Source organism: Macrobrachium rosenbergii, chromosome 44, assembly GCF_040412425.1.
Source record: "Macrobrachium rosenbergii isolate ZJJX-2024 chromosome 44, ASM4041242v1, whole genome shotgun sequence".
In the NCBI taxonomy this organism is placed as follows: Eukaryota; Metazoa; Arthropoda; class Malacostraca; order Decapoda; family Palaemonidae; genus Macrobrachium; species Macrobrachium rosenbergii.
In genome coordinates this window covers 1,491,808-1,511,885 of record NC_089784.1, presented here as the reverse complement: position 1 = coordinate 1,511,885, position 20,078 = coordinate 1,491,808, and the positions used below count along the sequence as shown (strand labels likewise).

The window sequence follows — 20,078 nt, the reverse complement described above, 5'->3', positions numbered from 1 at the left end:
ATTATAGCTCTACACCTGATATTAAAATTGGTAGATCATTTTGACTTGTGAGAATCCTATCATTCACGACGAATTCAAAGTTTAAGTGAAAACTAAGCAGTTTTTACTCAGGGCTAAGGGGGTTTCCAGGTGGTTTCTTCTTGATCATTATATATGTATTTACATACATACAAATACACACACATACATACTGTATACGCATATATATATGTGTGTGTTTGTATGTGTATGTATGTATGCGTATATAAGCAACAACTATTACATGCCGAAGTGCATTTGGCATCTTGTATTTTAAGACACTATTATGAGAAAAGTAGAGAGGTATCATCTTGAAATAGTGGACATATATATATATATATATATATATATATATATATATATATATATATATATATATATATATATATATATATATATATATATATATATATATAAATTATATAAATTTATATATATATATACTATATCTGTATATGTATAAATATATGTTTCAGTGTATACATACATGCATACATACATACATACATACATATACATACATACATACTTCCATACAGAATATTCTCACTGTAAGGGAGCTGAACCATTCCGTAGCAGACTTGGCAGCCATAAGGACACTATAAAAGTAAATTTAGCTTCTGGTTCATTTCAGTGGAATGTATAAATGTTGTCACCTCCAACAGCCCACTTACTCTGCCACACGCCCACTTACGGCCGCCTAAAGCCCCTCTGATGGTGCTATCACGCCCAATTTTATGTGCGGCGAAAGGCGTTGTCCTTTGGCCTCTCCGTAGCATTGTCGTTTTATGGCATCGAATTACACTTAATTCTCTCTCTCTCTCTCTCTCTCTCTCTCTCTCTCCTCTCCATATATATATATATATATATATATATATATATATATATATATATATATATATATATATTTAATATATATACATATGTATATATATCTAAAATACTGGAACTCATCAAGGCATTGATGAGTTATATATATAATATATATACGGGATGATATATATTTCTCATCTAAAAGCTGGAACATCTCAAGGCTAATTACCTGCAGTGTGAACATCAACAAAATAGTGACAAAATGGACTTAGCTACCAGGAACCTCATTCGCAATAAATGAGAACAAAAACTCAGCGGGTTGTAAAGGAACTTGCCTAACGTGTCCCACTCTGACTGGAGATCTAAACCGCGTTTCTCTCTAGAGTGGAATGTCCCCTCTACCGAGGTAAACTTTCTAAGAATTCTAACCTAGGTAATGCTATTAGGTCAGGTCCCACCATCAACCTCCCAGCGATGATAATAGGTACAAATTAGTAACTCCACCAGCGAATGTTGCCCTCATCTGCGTCTATATATTTACATGTTTGTTTGCACGAGTCCGTAACATATTTCAAGATGCTAATGGTGGGTGTCAATGAAGTCTCGTGGTCCGATGGGTTATTCATCACGTAAGAGTTCATTGCATTTTGAAGTTCAACCGTACCCTGGTACAGATCCAATCCATGACGCTCTTGTAATGTGTTGTTGGGCAGGTATATACACGCTCCTTGCATGCTCTATCGTTTCTACTGATCTTTTTCAATGGGATTTGTTCTGTTTAATTATTTATCTAAGTAGTCTTACCGGTTAAATCTAAGATGAAAAAAAAAAAAACGCCTAACAAACAAGGGTTAAGAGTGATCATCCCATTTTCTATACTCGATCCCATTTTCTTTCCCAATCCCCGTTACCCCCCCAGAACGAGAACGGCCATACATCTCCCTTTATCGTGTCAATGAGTCACAGTCTTATCGTTTCCTACCGAGGCTCGCTCCTACCCCCCTTATAATTTCTCATCTTTATGTAACCCGGTTGTTACTTGGCTCGTGTTCCTTTCTTGGCCGTTTTCTGCATCTGTTCCATTTCGGCACATGGGTTTATTGGCTGTCTAAACAGCCTTTTCCACCTGTCTACTGATGGTGGTTGGGATGCTTGCTCTTGAATGAGTTTGGTTTTTCTTTCTTTTTTTTTTTCCTTGTTTTCGTTCGTTACCGTCAAGAAGTGTTGATATTTTTGTAGATTTATTCGTTATGTTTTGAGTTTCTCTGTGTCGTTAAATATTCTGCCAAGCATATTCCTTTTCTCTAGTATTCTATGAGCATGAATAATAGAATAATTGAATTAGTCTATCTATCTATCTACATTATATATATATATATATATATATATATATATATATATATATATATATATATATATATATATATATATATATATATATATATATATATATATATATATATATATGTCACTGTGTTAAAAGGACTCTCGAGTGTAATACTTCAGGCAGCCAAACCTTGGATATTCATCACTGGTAATTCTTCAAAAATCCTTCATTAAGGATTTTTCCAGCACGAGACATTTGTCATTAGGAATGTCTCCGATATCCGACATTGTTCATGAGGAATTCTTCTAGTATCAGGAATCTAAATCAGTCATTAAGGACTTAACAAATTTCAGAAATGATTCGTTAATGTTTCTTCCCTTATTAGAATTATGTCAATAATTATCCTTCCAGCATGACAAGTCAGCCATAACTGCTTATTCAGTTATGTTACATCAACTGCCAATAACTGATAAACTATTATTCATCAGTCGTTTGATTTTTTCAAGGATTTGATTTGTCAAATACAGCAACATCAGTCACTACTTGTCTAATATTTAAAACTCACCAGTCCCTAAGACTGCAACTACCAGTTTCATATTTCAGTCGTGAAAGATCCTTCTTCCATCAGAGGAAAGTCGGTAATTACTTTTCTTGAAGCCTTCTATTAGTAAATACAGGAATCGTATCAGATTCTCCAGATACTCAGAAACGCCGATGCATTACGTAAATGTTTGCACTCCTGTTTTCCTTATTTCAACTTTATCGATATCCTATCACATGCACTATCCTTCTCCCCCCCCCCGAGGAGCTCCTCACTACCTCCTCTCTTTCTATTCCCATGGGATCCCAGGGGCGCCACACCTTCCCCTCTGGGGTAACAGCCCTTCCCCCCCCCCTCTCTCCCCCCGAGTAAGTAATCTATCCAAGACGTCCAGAACTTGTGTCAGATATCATCTCTAAACCCATCAGAAGTTGGGGGCAACTTTTTCCTCCCACTTATAACAAACCGAAACTTTTATACATCTATATGTATATCTATATATCTTCCGGACATTGGTAGGTGGATGGTAAGAGACATTTGCTGTAATCACTGTATGTCCTTTTCTCTCTCTCTCTCTCTCTCTCTCTCTCTCTCTCTCTCTCTCTCTCTCTCTCTCTCTCTCTCTTGGAACCATATATACATAAATGTTTTGTAGATATATATATATATATATATATATATATATATATATATATATATATATATATATATATATATATATATATATATATATATATATACATGTATGGATAGATAAATAGATAGATATATATGCAATACGCAGTTCCTATCTGACTAAGGCTAAAACCTATTCAGTTGCCTGCTAGTTTTTAACCCAGATCGTTCCCCAGGCGTCCAGAGCTGAAGCCTATATTCATCAACCTGCTGTCAATGAGTTCTGGTGCTCATCCTGATCAAGGCCGCAATTTTCGACTGTGGACCACCCAGCAAGGAAGCAGTTACTCTTACCCAGAACTCTGGGGTTAAATCCGGGTAGTGTCAGCTCGGCCGGCTAAACCTGATGATCGCCAAGTGGGAACGCAAAATCTTGAGGGCTGCTATATAACGTGCCCAGTACCACAATGTGTATGTACAGTATATACAGACAGACACAAATGCACTTACATACATACACACTATATATAAACACATAAATATATTAACTTTATCACATACACAATTGATCTGTGCATTAGTAAAATTATTAATAGGTCCTCATTCAAACTGGATGGTATCTGATGGAGCATTTATTCAGAAAAAGTTACAAGCTTTCTTGGACAAACATTCCCCGTACGGATACTTGATAATGAGGACTGTTTGTCCAAGAAAGCTTGTAACTTTTTCTGAACAAATACTCCATTAGGTACCGTCCAGTTTGAAAAAGGTCCTGTTAGTAATATATATATGTGTAAGTGTGTATATGTATATATATATATATATATATATATATATATATGCTTATATATATATTTTTCTATACTTTTCTATACTTTGCAATCGCATACGTGAATGCCTGACTACACGTTCGCTCGTCACAAAGGAGCGTTGGATCAGTAGCCGGAGCATCAGTTGCAGTGGGAACGCTGGAGCGAGAGAAAGCATCTCTCCGACCGTAACTCTGGCGTTTATCTCCAGCGATGCACAAAATAAACAAGCCCAACTTTTCCACGTAAAATAAACAGATTGTTCAAACTTTCAACTTCTATTTCCGTAGGTTTTCGGAGTTAGAGAGTTTGTTTTAGTTGATTTTTACACTCCAAGTTGATGTGGAACACCCGAGAGGAGAGGCTTTCTTTTTCTTCTTTTTCGGCTCGCGAGGAAATTAGTGTCTGGCAGTTTCCGTTGATTCGCCTGGTTCTCTCTCTCTCTCTCTCTCTCTCTCTCTCTCTCTCTCTCTCTCTCTCTCTCTCTCTCTCTCTCTCTTCCAGATATTAATCCAAACGATATTATTTCGTTTATTCCTTCGGTTCAGCTGTTTCACAGCTTCTTCATGAGAAGATTTGGTTTTTACTTGGGCAAAGAGTTAAAATTAATGTCAGTTAGACAGTTGGAAATAGTTATCTATACTAATGGTATCATTAGTAGTATTAGTACCTGAATGCGTAAAACTCTTTTGGCGCCTACTTGACACCAGAAGCCAATGACTTCTATTAAAAGTTCTTCAGAATTGAATACAAAATTGTGCATAGGCATAAACAGTGCGATTGAATAGATATGCATTAAAATTATGGCAAAACTAAAGGCCAGTTTCACTTTCTGGTACACATACTGACACTAACAAGAGTCGAAGGCTCTAAGATGAAGAAAATAGAGCTTTCACTAAATATTGAGGCCATGTACGAGAAAATAAATAAAAAAAGATACCTTATCTTCATTATTAAAATCAAAAGAAAAAATGAGATACTGTAGCCATTCCTCCATAGTCTAACACATGTCACTGAAGCGATTCCGTTAATCAACCATTCGTTGAGTGATGCAATCTCACATTTTATTTAGTTGACATGACTAGATACTCTGACCTTCACTTGAAGTCGCGTCAGATGCTTAGCGCTAACTTTAGCATAATGGGAGACACGTGTAATTGAAGTAACCTTCAAATTCCTTCGTAGTTCGCAAAAGTGGACTGGGTATGATTGGTGTTATCATTCGATATAAACGTTCGGTCGTGCGGAGGTAAGCTTACACAGAATATAATTTACCTACGAGAAATAAATAAAAGTAATGGAAAAAAGTAGGAAAGCAAATGTGCAAAATGCTATAAAAACCAAAGTAAAAACTCAAACGTAAATGAAGCAAGTCTGCAAAAATGATTAGATTCGGAAATAGAATTCGTTGAAGTCAGGACTGTCTCTGAAGGGCAGATAACTAAGCCCTGAAGAGCTGACAAACTGCCGGCCAAAGGTGATCTGATAAATCACTGAACACAATCAATTTAGGCGGCTACTATACACCAAGTTACATTAAAGGAGTATGAAACAAATATCCGCGTCTATCGGGCCCGTTGAGCTGACTGAATAATGTGAAATAACGCTAAAAACAACCTTAACATCTGATGCCGTTCGCTAGTACACCTCCTGTCAATCGTTGCATGTGATCCAGAAATGCACTTGAAGCAGGATGCCTATGCACATATAGGCATCCTGCTTCGGTCGAGGAAAAGCGAACGAACCACTTCGCTGAAGACTTCTGAGGAACCGAAAAATTGTACCATGGAAGAGATGAGACTACAGCTATGTCCAACAAGTCTAGCAAGCTAACAAGTCCAAGGGCTTCACTTTCGGAACCTGGAATACTACTGGTCAACAGTTTATCCGATCTTGCCAACGCAAGATAATAAAAACTTTAGATTTGGTGGTCGCATCTCTATGTTACCGGAGGGTCCTACGCTCACCCATTTTATTCTCCTTTCCTTTGATGCCGAGCTAAATAAAGATACTGGCTTGTCCCTTCCTGTATCCTCTCAAAAAAAAAAAAATATATATATATATATATATATATATATATATATATATATATATATATATATATATATATATATACATACATATATATAAATATAAATATATTCTAGCGGTAGGTACCTGGGGCTTTGTTAAGGTTTTCGTTCTATCAGTCGCTGAAGAAGTGTACGATCTCTCTCTCTCTCTCTCTCTCTCTCCTCTCTCTCTCTCTCTCTCTCTCTCTCTCTCTCTCTCTCTCTCTCTCTCTCTCTCTCTATATATATATATATATATATATATATATATATATATATATATATATATATATATATATATATATATATATATATATATATATATATATATATGTGTGCATATCATAACCTGAATCTCTCTCTCTCTCTCTCTCTCTCTCTCTCTCTCTCTCTCTCTCTCTCTCTCTCTCTCTCTCTCTCTCTCTCTCTCTCTCTCCTTCTTTGCCAGCAGGAACTCTTGATTGCAATTAGAACGTCACCTGAAACAAAAGGATCCTTTCGTTTCACAACTCATTTACTTCCCTTTCGGATCTCCTTGATCGCGTCTTCTCTTCTTCTTTATTTTTTTAATTTTTTATTTTGGATAAAGGATGAAGCACCATCATTTTACTCCTGCCGATGAGAATCACCTCTGACGAGAAATTAAAGATAGGAGGACGCCGAGGAGATATTTGCGTGTCCCCGTGCGTGTTTGTGGGCGTGTCCGCCGATGGCACAGGATTTTCATAATTAAGAGGGAGATGGGTTAAGAATCGGGCGTGTTCCATCTGGTTCAGAAGATGAGAAATATTTTTTTTTTCTCCCTGACTCTATTATTTTATTATTTCCCCTCTCTCTCTTTCGTTTCCCCTGTTCCTCGTTTTTTTATTTTATTTTTACCCGAGGTAACAAAGGGATATTATTTTTGTCCCCCTCTTTGTGGTTACCTTGCGAGGAAAAACTTCCAGCGGTTTTTCTCTCTCCCCACTTTTATTTTTCGTCAGCTAAATTATTCTCCTCCTTTTTCTCACTTCCCCTTCTTGTCTCTGCCGTGTGTTGTCTCTTGATCCTTTTCTCTGTTCTTTTTTGGGATGCCCCAAGTTCTCTGAATTGTCTCTTGAAGTTGCTTCTAATTGTAAATTGATTGTAACGATCAATTCGTTGTCAGGAGAAAGATTCTTTTATTGCTTATTCCAAACCAAATTCTGTTGATGTCAGGGAAATGGTTGTTATTGTTATATACTTATGATTACTTTCGTTTACATTGTTTAGTGTGGTCAGTCTACTCCTTGTTATAATTTTATATATATTTCCAATGCATACTGTATGTGTCTATTTTTTGTATACGTTATAGGTTATTGGTTACATTGAATATACTTTTATATATATATATATATATATATATATATATATATATATATATATATATATATATATATATATATATATATATATATATATATATATACTAGACTGACCATATCTATGGTCAGTCTATTCCTTATTATAATTTTATATACATTTCCAATACATACTGTTTACGTCTATATTTTTTATACGTTATAGGTCATTGGTTACCTTGCTGAATATATGTGTATGTATATATATATATATATATATATATATATATATATATATATATATATATATATACATATATATATTCAACAAGGCAACCAATAACCTATAACGTATACAGAAATTCAGACACATATAATATGTATAGGAAATGTATATAAAATTATACATCAGATGAATAAAACTGAAACGTATTCAAGTGATACAACATTCTCCTAAATATCATTCTCACGATGCGTTTCCAAAATCGTTCCCCGTCACACACTGTAGAAACACGTCAGATGAAATACATTTCGTAACTATATTTCAGACTTAGATTCCCCAAACAGGCAAATGAGCATTAGTCACCAAAACGCCACCCTGGTCCCGCTGATCTTCCCTCCTGGGAGAGAGAGATCCGCCCCAAAATCTACGAGCACCAAGAGCAAATGTCTCACTTCTCCGACGCATCTAATTTGCCGTTTATCTCCTTCTCGTCTGTACCCCTCACGCCGTCGGAATGCCCGCAGGTTTTTCTTTCATGTCTTTATTTAAAGATAATTGAATTTCGCGGCCGTCCAAGTCCCCCTCCTTCGTGTGGACGCTCGCGGAGCCATTATCGATGGATGGCTGTTTGATTCCCAATCGAGGCGCGTAAACAGAAAGATAACTGCTTATGAATGGGAGAATGTAATTTCCCCTCCTTCGGAGCCGATAAACGAGGGAAAAGAGAGAGAGAGAGAGAGAGAGAGAGAGAGAGAGAGAGACAGATAATGAAACGAGCTTTTAATGAGACTTTAATAAATGGACGATTGTGTCGAAGCTCGAGGTTCCTCTAATAGAGAGGAAAGCGACGAGGGGTGAGAGACGGAGGCGTCAGCACGAGATGAGGCGTTGCTTTTGAATGGCATTCTTGGAACCATTATTTCCAGGAATTCTAAAAGCCTCGACTAATTTACTTCAGTTTCATGAGGGGTTCTTGGAACCATTATTATTATTTCTAAAGATTCCAAACGCACGGAATGTATTCGTCACCGTGCGCTAGAGATTCCCGAAACCCTTGTTTCTGTGCATTTTAAGAGCTCCATCAAATTTTATTCATTGCTAATAGGTTGCAGTTCGATGATGTTCTTAAATGTACATGAAAGATTCTTGGGGCCATTATTTCAAAATGTTCTGAAAGTCCTGAAAGAAATATTTTAATTTATATCTTGAATATCAGTGAGAGATGATTGGAACTGGGTTCTCTGCCTTTCCAAAGACTGAGCAACATGAGACGTTGTTTTCGGATAATACTCTTCAGGATATGTTATGGATCTTTGGTGACAAGACTGTGCTCATGCTATGTGTTCAGACTTCTAAGTATAAGTGGGCAAATATTCGTCTTACGATTAATCTTGGAGTACCTATTTAGGATCTTAAATCAATCAGTCACTGGAGATTAGAGTACCTATTTAGGGTCTTAAATCAGTCTGTCACTGGATTCCATTTACCTTTACGGACAGTATATGCACTTGGCGGTCTGGATTTATTTTTACTACTTTTGGGGGGTGGGGAATTTGGTAAATGTTATTTTCATTTTCATCAGTTCATTATTTACTTTCATTGATGGATATTTACTGTAAATACCAGCTACTTTCTTTTCGCCATTTCTTCTCCATTTTCGGTCTTGCTGAGTGAAGGATGGATTCTCACGTAGAAATCTTCCTTTATATGCCAAACCACTGGACTCTTAAGTAGTGTGTTGATCATCAATGCATCATTCACCTCTCTCATGAATGTATTCTCGTGGCTCCAGAATATGAGAGGCCTTCTGCTGTAACACTTTTTCTGCGACACCCAATTTCACTTTAAAAAATGACTTATTTAAGAGTGCTTTCACACTTTACTTTTTTCATTACTTATCTGTCATTTGAATCAGCACAAAAGGTAATCTTCTTAGGAGTATCAAAAGTAGCAATAATGGTAGCTGTGGATGACTTTATCAAAACAATAATAACAAGAAAATAAAGCGTTGGTGGTAGTAATGGTGGTAATAGCAATGGTAATGGTAGTAGTAATTGTAGGCTTGTGGTTGTCAGGTATAAGACGGCTTAATCTAAGATGATGACGATTTGTTGGTCTGTGATGCTCTCAGATACCTATGCAATTCCCCTGGCACTTTTTTTGAATGGCAAAATTTTTGCCGTGGCATTACTCCGTCAGATTCCTGCCTAATTCACTATAATAAAGTTGACATTCCTTGCTTGTGATTTCTTTTGGCATTAGAAAATAACGAATGTACTTACCCGTACAAATTTCTTCTTCGCTCTTGTTGTCAGTCGGCATAGTCTGGGTGGGTTGGGGAGTGCTGGGACTCGACCCATACCCAGAGTCTGCTGACTGACAAGCACTTAGTTTCGGATCCTTCTCAGACCCTTGCTCTTTGGTCGTCCCGGAAGGAGACTGTGATGAAGGACTGGGAGTTTTCTTCTGGTCCTTCGACGACCGAGACTTAGGAGGCCGCCTCTGTCGTTCTGCCTTTCTCGCTCCTCCCTCATCCTCCTCGTCGGAGGACGAGGGAGAGCGGGATCTCGGTTTCTGACCATCCTTGTCGCTTTCTTCCCTCTGCTGCTGGGCTGCTGGCGTTCCCGGCTTTCTGAATTTTTTTACCACTTTCAGCTCTGGGAGCTTTCCAGTGGGCTTGTCGCTCTTCTCCTCTGGGGGAGCCTTTGGCTTCACTGGCTTCTTCAGCACATTCCTAGCCTGAAGGAATTGGTCCCCGTCCTTCGGAGGGACCAGCTGAGCTATGGGTCTCTTCCATAACTTCTTGTTCGGGTCCTCCGGTGTTGTGGGCTGCTCTAAATTCTCTTCGGCGGCAGGTGCGACGCCCAGAGCCTTCTTGATGGGTCTCTTCAAAATCTTGCGCGCGTTCAAGAGCTCCACGTTGCCTATCTTATTCTCTTGTTGTGGCACAGGCGGTCCCACTTGGCGGGGTCTCTTCAGCGCTTTTTTGCCCGCCATGGCACCGTTTGGCAACTCCCCTTGTTTATCTTCCTTGTCTTCTGATTTATTTTCATCCTTGTTTACTTCTGCTATCTGGCTCTCTTTGCCTGTTTCATCTTTGCATGCGGCCTCTTCGTCTGCGGATGATAATATGACGTCTTTGGTTTCAGGATCATTCTTACCGATTACCTCCGCTGGTTTGGACTCTTCTGTTTTCGGCGCTCTCGACGACGACGGCTTCTTGAAACTTATTTTTTTCTTTGTTAAACCTGCATCGTCTCTTTCATTATCCTTGGTCGAATCGCTTATTAGAGTTTTAACAGCGACGCTATTTATCTCCGTTCCCGCACCATCGCTCACGATTTCATTCTCTCTATTCGCCGCTGTATCCCGAACTTCATCCTTCGCGACCAGAAGAGGAAAGGCATTGTCCGCGGGAGCATCTTCACTCTTCCCAGACACTTTCGGTTTGACAGCATTTTCATCTTTATTGCCTCGAGTGATCTCCTTCGCCGACTTCTTACTTGTCTTTAATTCGACAGAGAGATCGCTCTGAGACTTTTCCCCCAAGAGTTTTTCCTTTTTATCGTCAGGTAAAGATTTTTCGGGTCTGACGGACTTAATTTCTTTTCCGGCGATGGAGTTTTTAGGCCCGGTGCGAGATGTCGAATCGGGCTGGTGATCGGAAGTTTCGATGTCTTTCCCAGTCGTGGAAGTTTTGCTGCTATTCTTTTTATTTATCCCGCGAAGAGTGTCTGCCTCTCTCGCCTCCTTAAAATCAGGGACTTTTTCCTCCGATGCCGCCGCCGCCGCTGGTCTCTCGGGACGTGTGTCTGATGGAGGAGACCCGACCGGGGAGACTTTTATCTCGGGATGGACCTCCTTCGCCCCCTCCCCCTCCCCCCCGGCGGGAGGGAGGAGGAGGAGGAGGAGGTCCTTTCTTAACTTTCTTTTTTAGCTTGGGAATCTTCGAAATTGCTTTTTCCCCTTTTTCTTTGGCCCCTTCGCTCTCTGACTTGTTGTGTGTGTCTTCGGGGCTCGTCTGACTTTTTTCGGTCACTCCTTCTTCTTCTTCTTTCGTCTTCTCTGACGATTTGTCTTTCGCGGCGTTTTCTTTCGTCTTTGCTGTCTCGGTGGGCGTTCTCGGGCGGGATTCGTTCTCTTCATCGGAAGTCAAGTTATTATATACGAGACTGGGTGATAAGAGAGAGAGGCCGCTCTTCTTGCTGCTTTCTCTAGAGGGACGTTTTTCCTCTTTCGGAAGTGCTGACGTTGTCTCTCCCTCTCCCTCCTTTGTTGACTTTTCCTTAGACTTCTTAAGTTTATTCGACTTATTTGTACCGAAAATAAGGTCAGCCGAGAGGACGGAGCTGTCATCTTTTAGGCTTATTTTCTTCTTTGGTGACGCAGACGACGACGCAGCATCGACGGTTACGCCCTCTTCCTTAACCGGCGAAATCCCATCACTCGGATTCTTTGATTTGTTGCTTTCCCTCCTGGATTTTTTACTGCCGCTGCTACGCTTTCTCTCCGAGCTCTTCTTCTTCCTCTCCGGCCCCTTCGTGGAGACCTGTTTCTTCACGAATCTTTTGAGCTGACCGACGATGGTTTTGCCTTCGTCAGAGTGGTCGCCCGAGCTCTCGTTCTGTTTGTCGAAGCTTTTGCCTTTCCACGAGTCGGACGGGGTCTTGTCGCCGCGCACGAGTTCCTTCATTTCTTCGTCCGACTCGATGTCGACGTCGGGATGAAGAACCGCCGCGATGATGGCATCTTTCACTTCTTCGAGGTTTTCCAGTTCTTTCTTCTTGGCGGCCATCGAGGTTGCCCGTAAGAGCCTGCAGGCAGCGTCCCCGTCGTCAAAAGAACTTTGTGGACTCATCGTGGCGCGCAATTCCGCCAGAGATTTCTTCCTTGGCTGAGTTGCCGCGAGTGTTTGCTCCCGGTGGGAACTATTTGCCGCACTTTCAGAAGCAATCGAAGGAGTTGCGATTGATGAGGAGGGGGGTGGGACGGTCTCGGATGACGAAGGAGGCGTGGTCATCGACGAGGACGGCGATACTGACAGAAATGTCGCTCGAGTCTTTGTTGTCGCTGTCTTCGTAGAGACGTTTTCGGGGAACGTATTCATAAGGGTCAGTCTTTTTCTCCTTGTCGGTGTATTTTTCAATGAGTCTTTGAGCGATGGTCTTGATGGTCTTGTCCTTCACCACGAATGGGTCTTCGGCTTCCAGTCTTTTGATCGTTAGTCGAACGACGTGCCTACTGCTTCTCGTCAGGGGGAGACTTTCTTCGTTGTTTTGAAATCCTGGCGTAATCCTCGGCTTGACGGTTGTGTTGATGTCTCGCGTGTCTATTTCTCTGGGGCGGAAATCTCGCCCCCTGTTCACCTTCGCCAGGTACTGACTGGCGAAGACTGACACGCCCCCCGACTTACCGCAGAACTTGCGTTCCTCCACCCTGGGTTTCGGGGGAAGATAAGGACACACTCGGACCTTCTCGTCGGGCAAGCTGAAATTCTTCAGAATGTTCGTATTGTTTCCAGAGAAGAGAGCCGAGTTGGAGCTTGACTTCTTGAGTCTGAGCTCGAGCAAGGTCTGGCTCTCGGGAATGTTGTCTGACGACTTGTACCGCCCCACGTTGTAATTTTTGCTCTTCGGCAACGAGATTTCGTCAGCTATGGGCAGTTTCGATTTGCCATACCCACCTGCTTTGTAGCCGCCCGTGAGGGCAGACGTAGCAGAGGTGTCGGCGACGCCGTATCTGGAGGCGACGGAGCAACTCGGAGTCGAGGTAGTGATGTTGCTCCTTGGGTAAGGGCGGACGGCGTAGGACGTTTGCGTCAGGTAAGGAGAAACCGGCATTCTGAATGGGTGGGGTTCACGGTGCGAATAATATAAGCCTGAAAAACCGTGCGTTCGTTGGCAAGATGCTCTGCACCTTCTACCAGAGCAATAAACTTAACAAGCAAAAAAAAAAAAAATTTCGGTGATTTACACAAGTGTATTGTTTTTCTCACACTCAGGATTAATGTATCCTAAATCTAGTATCACAAAGAATATAACTTCAACAAGAATATATCACATACTAATCCCCTTGTATCACACTAACGAATCAAAACACTGGCGTGGCCACTTGTATAATATTTTTCACAATCTTGAAACAGCTCTCAAAAATCTCTGTTTGACATTTAGAGGCCTCCTACATCTACTTCTAATTCTGTTCACTTAGATTCCCATTCACTGATGCTTAGTTTTTTTCTCCCTAACAGGCTAATAGCAGAAAGCATTAGAAGTTTTAATATTTACTGTCATATAACCTTTATGGCCAGTCATTGATCAGTGCTACTTGCTCAGTTCATATCAACAATCAGTCTCTTAAATATTTTCCCTTTAGCATAAAAATACGGTTATCAAGATTTTCATAAATTTATGCTTGACAAGTTTAGCCTAACTTTCTTAAAAGGAGATAGACTTTTCTATTTATTTCCTTACTCTATGAACTTATGCTAATTAACAGTTGCAAGACTAATAAGTACCAGCCTTATTTTGCTTGCATAGTCTTACTATAGAGATTTTTTTCCTCTTAATCTATTTTTTTCCCATTATATGCGTTTCCCTTCGCCAGCACGGGGTAAGAACTCTGATAACAACTGCACAAGTTTCTTCTCTTCATTAACAACAATGTTTCGTTTAAATTCGGATGTCTTTCGTATTATGCACTGTCGTTGGCTCCTTCTTCACTACTTTCCTTTACAATAGGCTTTTCATTCTTAAGTTTTCTCTTCTCGATCTCTTTACTGAATTTCCATTGGGCTGTTGATTACTCAACTTCACAACCTATTTTTCAGTGGCAATCTTAGACCCGACAGCGACCGAAATCAGTTACAACATTAATTTATCCTTTCTTTACGTTAACAAATTTCTTTTCTCTTGTGAGTTTTCTTTCTCCGTATCACTTCAAGTTGTCGTTTTTCCACTTTTTTGTAGTCATCAAAGAATACCACTTCCACTTCGCTAGCTTATTTTCGATTTCGAAAAGACAAACTTCTTTACACTTCACTCTATTTTTGAAGAGTATTTTTTATCGTACTTTGGCTCCAAGACTTTTTTTTTTCTCTATTGCCAATAGATAATTCTCATTTCACTTCATTCAGTTTCGAGGAGATTTTGTGAAGTGTCTTTTAGATCCACAGGAGTTGGTTTGATATTTCATAGATATTCGTCCGTGTATTTAGACTTGCACCTCACCTTACAATGGAGCGTATTCCTATAGGATCCTGTAGGTTCCTTCAGAGCTGTTTTCTCAATCACAACGTTTCTTTCGCGTATTTCACTTCATTGCATCGTGAGCCGTATCGTATTCCGTGTGTACCTTTTAGATCCTTTTAGAGTTTCACATGAAATGCTTCCCACAATAAATGTCTCACAGTGATTGCAAGTCGTTCGTGTTATTTGTCGAGCGCCATCTCGTTCCCCGTGGCATCTACTCTCCCCCGAACCTCACTCTTCTCTGGGGGGCATTTCGGAGCGACCCACAAACCCTTTAACTGCCCACTCAGTAGCATGGGGAAGGAAGGGGGCAGGGGGGGGGGGTATGGTGCCCGCCTACCCCTGGGGAATGGGGTACGGCCTAGGAAGGAAGGGGAATGCCAAGATCAGGTTTGTGGTGCCACGGCGCTATGTTGGAGTCACTCGGAGCTTGGGAAACAGTGGGGGGGGGGGGTTGTTATCTGGTTGGAAAGGGAGGGGGATAAATTACCCCTGGTGCCAAAGGGAAAGCGTTGGTGTCAGGAGAAGTTTAGCCAAGTTACGGTGCCAAAGGGAGGGAAGTGGATGGGGAAAAAGGAGGCTGAAGTTGGGATATAAACGAAGGCGATACGCGAAGAATGAGACGATAACAACGGGAATCTTGCACTGAGAGAGAGAGAGAGAGAGAGAGAGAGAGAGAGAGAGAGAGAGAGAGAGAGAGAGAGAGAATTATGATGAATTTCCGAGTACTGAGGTAGTGATAAACGTGCGGGAACGAATTAAAACTCAGTGGGGACAACGACAGAACACTGAGCGTGAGAAAGTTGGAAGTGTTTTTCGGGGAGTTATATTTAATAATGACGTCTTAGCAAGACAAAATGGTGATGATGATGGAGGGAATGATAATCGAATGGCGATAAGGCACTGACAGAATGAGAAGAGAAAACTGATTACGTAGAGAGGAGAGAGAACGAGAATAATCTCAGATGCTGGATGGAATAATAAAAAAATGGCGAAGACGACGAGAGAGAGAGAGAGAGAGAGAGAGAGAGAGAGAGAGAGAGAGAGAGAGAGAGAGAGAGAGAGAGAGAGATATTAGACCAAATAAAGAAATAAGGGTAAGGACTGTACAAGAGATAAATTAACCTTACGTAACAAATTGTTTTGGTGCTAGCCAGCATTCTAAAGCTAAGAATGAGATGACCGGAAAGGACAGTGAGAAGAGAGGAGAGAGGTAATTAAAAAAAGAGAGTTAAGAAGGCAAAAGGTATCCGGAGACAAAGGGAGGAGATTACGTAAGATTATTTCGTATGGAAGTTGATGGCGCAGATTGAAACTGATCACAATATGTACCCATAAAACGAATAAAGTCGGGTTTTCGTGGGAATAGGTCAGTCGGTGAAATTCCGTGTAATGGAGGAGAAACGACGCCCAAACGGATCAAATGAGAAGATAAGATCTTTCTCAATATTTAAGGCACAATAACATTACATGTATTTCACGTACCTTTAATCATCATTAATCACTGTATGTGATTTATAAAGTAATTCATAACAACAGATAAAGGTTAATCAATGTATTAAGTAAGGAACTTGTTGAGAGCAGGAATCTTTTGAGTTAATATTGAGAACAATAAGCAAGTGCACAAATCAAACATGGAGAGAGAGAGAGAGAGAGAGAGAGAGAGAGAGAGAGAGAGGAGAGTGATTTATAAAGTAATTCATAACAACAGATAAAGTTAATCAATGTATTAAGTAAGGAACTTGTTGAGAGCAGGAATCTTTTGAGTTAATATTGAGAACAATAATAAAGTGCACAAATCAAACATGGAAAGGTTACGGGGAGAGAGAGAGAGAGAGAGAGAGAGAGAGAGAGAGAGAGAGAGAGAGAGAGGACAGTGCAAGCTTGGTTGGCACCGCGAGATTTGGCTCCGAGTGAGAGGCGAGTCTCTGCCAGGAGGATTAAAATAGTTTAGCGGGGCTGACAGGTGAGGAGCAACGCTGGTTGTTGGGATTGCAAGATCACGGAGTTTATGTATGAAGAGAGAGAGAGAGAACGACACAAAAGGATATTTGGGAAACAGCCTGCGTCAGGATACGGTAGGATGAAGGGAATGGGGATGATGCTGGGGCAACAAGAGTCGAGGATGTTTCTGTTACTTGTGAACGGATGGGGGATGATACAAGGGGATGATGACTGGGAAATACGGGGTGTCGGGATATGGTAGGATGGGGGGGAACAGGATCCAAGACCCCGGATAAAACACCTGACGCTACTGTTCACTAGGCCGAGTGCGTCGATGTTAGATGCTGGAGTTTATGAAGGAGTGAGTAGGATAACTCAGTGGGATGCAAGAAGAATATCTCGCGGGAATACATTAGGACTCTGGCAAGAGGAATGCTGTAGCCTCCAGAGGAACAACGTACAGTCCTGTTCACTGTGGACAGCGGTGTCAACTTAAACTGCCGATGTATGGATGTGGATGAGAATCATACAAAGATATACCTGTGGAATTGGTCACGTAAGGAGACGAGATAAAGACTAAACGATTTAACTCGTGTAATACATCGGCATGGATGATGGGTTTTGTTTGATGGTACAAGGGGACGCCTGGGGAATAGGTAACATGAGGATACAATGGCATGGAACAGGGGGTGAGACTTGTTCATAACGATAGAGAAACTTGCAATAATGGTCCAATCTGACTGTAGATATAAGGAAATGAAAATGCATCTCCCACTAACCCAAAGAGGATATTTCGATACGTGCAAGGTGCCAAAGATAAGTCCACGTCGTATTTTCGTATAATTGCGGAACCGATGTAACGAACAACCTACTACCTATGTCTGTCCCTGGGTCATGCAATGCATAAAAATAAATAAATAAATTGTTGATAAAATAATTATATGACTCAAAAATTTTCATTCTGATGGCTCCATTTCCTATTCCTTCTCATACGTATTATTAACTGGGTTGTTATTGCTCATTTTCCTTGTCGTAATCATATAAAATTTCATCCCACATATTTTATGGTGCCATCTCCGAGTACTTGTCGATTGTTCGTGATGCTCTACAGCTGGAAGGTTTTGTTCGTCGTATTTTCGGTCTGATAAATATAATGATAAACCAGTTTCTTAAAGATCAAGGAGCCACCCAGTATCATCTGAAAAACTCCATATAGAGTGGCTTAATAGAACCATTTGCAGCTTTATGAGGGCTGGTCGTACCTGACCAGAACTGCTTGGAGAACCAAGACTGCACAAGTCAGAATGCACTGGTGTAATATAGCAAAATCAGTCGTTTTGGTAAACTACTAGAGATCCTTCGCTAAAATACCATATCCTAAGAAATGTCGTCATTGTGAAAGGGAAATTGTCTTCGAAGCCCTAATAACGCTTTCAGGAGTCTTGGCACAACTTAACCTACCAAAAGCTTGTTAGATTTTTACTCTTTTTTTTTTTTAAATGCTCTTTGTTTTTTGCTTTGCCGGGTTTATATCTTGTACTAACATAATATGAAGACACACACACACACCTATATATATATATATATATATATATATATATATATATATATATATATATATATATATATATATATATATATATATATATATATATATATATATATATGTGCGTGTGTGTGTTGTGCCAGGCACAGCCAGGCTGTCGAAAACAAAGGTCCTTCTAAAACAAGACCTTTGCTTTCAACAGGCTGGTTGTGTGTCCAACAGAACAAACACACACACACACACACAAACACACAAACACACGCGCGAGCAAGACGCGCCTGCAAAGTTGGCATAATTTTCTTAGACAACGGCCTTAATTACCGAAGTAGGTTTCAGGAGCAACTGCCCCTGCGTTACGTAATTACTGGCGCGTCGTTGAGATGTCTAAGGAAGGGGATGCGGCTCCCTGTAGGAGACGACCCTCTAACGTGCGTGCGCGCCCCCGCTCGTCGCCTCGTAGACGATAATAAAAGTTCCTAACAGCGTTCTTCTTCCTATTCACCAATTTAGTATACTGAATTTCCTTTTGGTCCGATTTTTATCTTTCTTTGTAGGAACAACTTTCCCAGAGATTGCTATGAACCTCATTAGAAATAATTCCGTAGGTTGGTTGGTCCCCTAACAAACACGATATAACAGAGGTTATTGGGCTATGTTTAGCAACGTGATTAGTTGCACGCAATTCTGCAGTTTTTCTCGTAAATGCCAAATTTTTTCTTGTAGGTCTACTGATCTGTTTACAGTTACAGAAAAAATTATTAACTGTGGATTCTTCAAAACAAACCATACTGCTGCTATCACTAATACTCATAAAATGAAAACTCGTTCCGCATATTGTGTCGTTTACGCATTTCTCAGATACTCAGATACGCCTCTTGTCATTGAAAACCCGTGCTGAAACGCAACTGCTAGCCCAGGCCATACCCAGCTAGGAGAGGCAGACTTAAAATGATTTGCTATAGGAATTAGCTTGTCTAAATAGGAATACACTCTAGCCAACTATTCCAAGTTCCTAGGCAGTGAAATGACCTTTGTTGGAAATCTTCGTGGTTCTAACGTTCGCTTTTGGTGTGTGTTCGAGTTTTTCTTCAGCATAAAAATCCAGGTTCCTAACTGGGGGGGTCGTTCATCGTAACGAGACGAAAACGTTAAGAATGATTTTTTTTCGCTTCCATGATAACAGATTCCCGGAACACCACCAATCGTGAGGACAATTTGAACTGAATTTTGGATTTCTTGCCGAATTCTCGAATGTCAAGGATGTACCGAAGGAGCCGAGCAAACACGGACAAAACACATTAAATTTCGGGGGAAAAGCAATACCGATCAACTAATAAAAAGTTATATGTAAAAAAAAAAAAAAAAAAAAAGGGGGGGGGGCGGAGTCAGGGCGCTTCGAACAGGCCCAACAAAAGCATAGAACATGTATAAGAAAAAATAAATAACGAATTGCGAGTAGGCAAGGAGAACCAATAAAAAAAAGAAAAAAAAAAAAAGATGCATGTCTCACACAGCGTTAAGCTCGACGATATCTTAATTGGATCTTGTCTCTACCACTTTCCTCTATAAATCCCAGATGTGACCTTCCGGAAGTGATCCCCCCCACCCCACCCCCATCAACCTTC

At 40.4% G+C, this 20,078-nt stretch overlaps 1 protein-coding gene across 1 annotated transcript in view; it reads right to left on the bottom strand.

Moving 5' to 3' along the window:
• Nucleotides 1–15,200, bottom strand: part of LOC136829256 (uncharacterized) — a 96,143-nt gene extending 80,943 nt beyond the window's left edge. The window contains 3 exon segments of the mRNA XM_067087600.1: nucleotides 9,999–11,637; nucleotides 11,639–12,694; nucleotides 12,696–15,200. Coding sequence (XP_066943701.1) covers nucleotides 9,999–11,637; nucleotides 11,639–12,694; nucleotides 12,696–13,556 — 3,556 coding nt within the window. The 5' untranslated portion in view covers nucleotides 13,557–15,200.
• Between the last annotated feature and the right edge of the window lie 4,878 nt (nucleotides 15,201–20,078).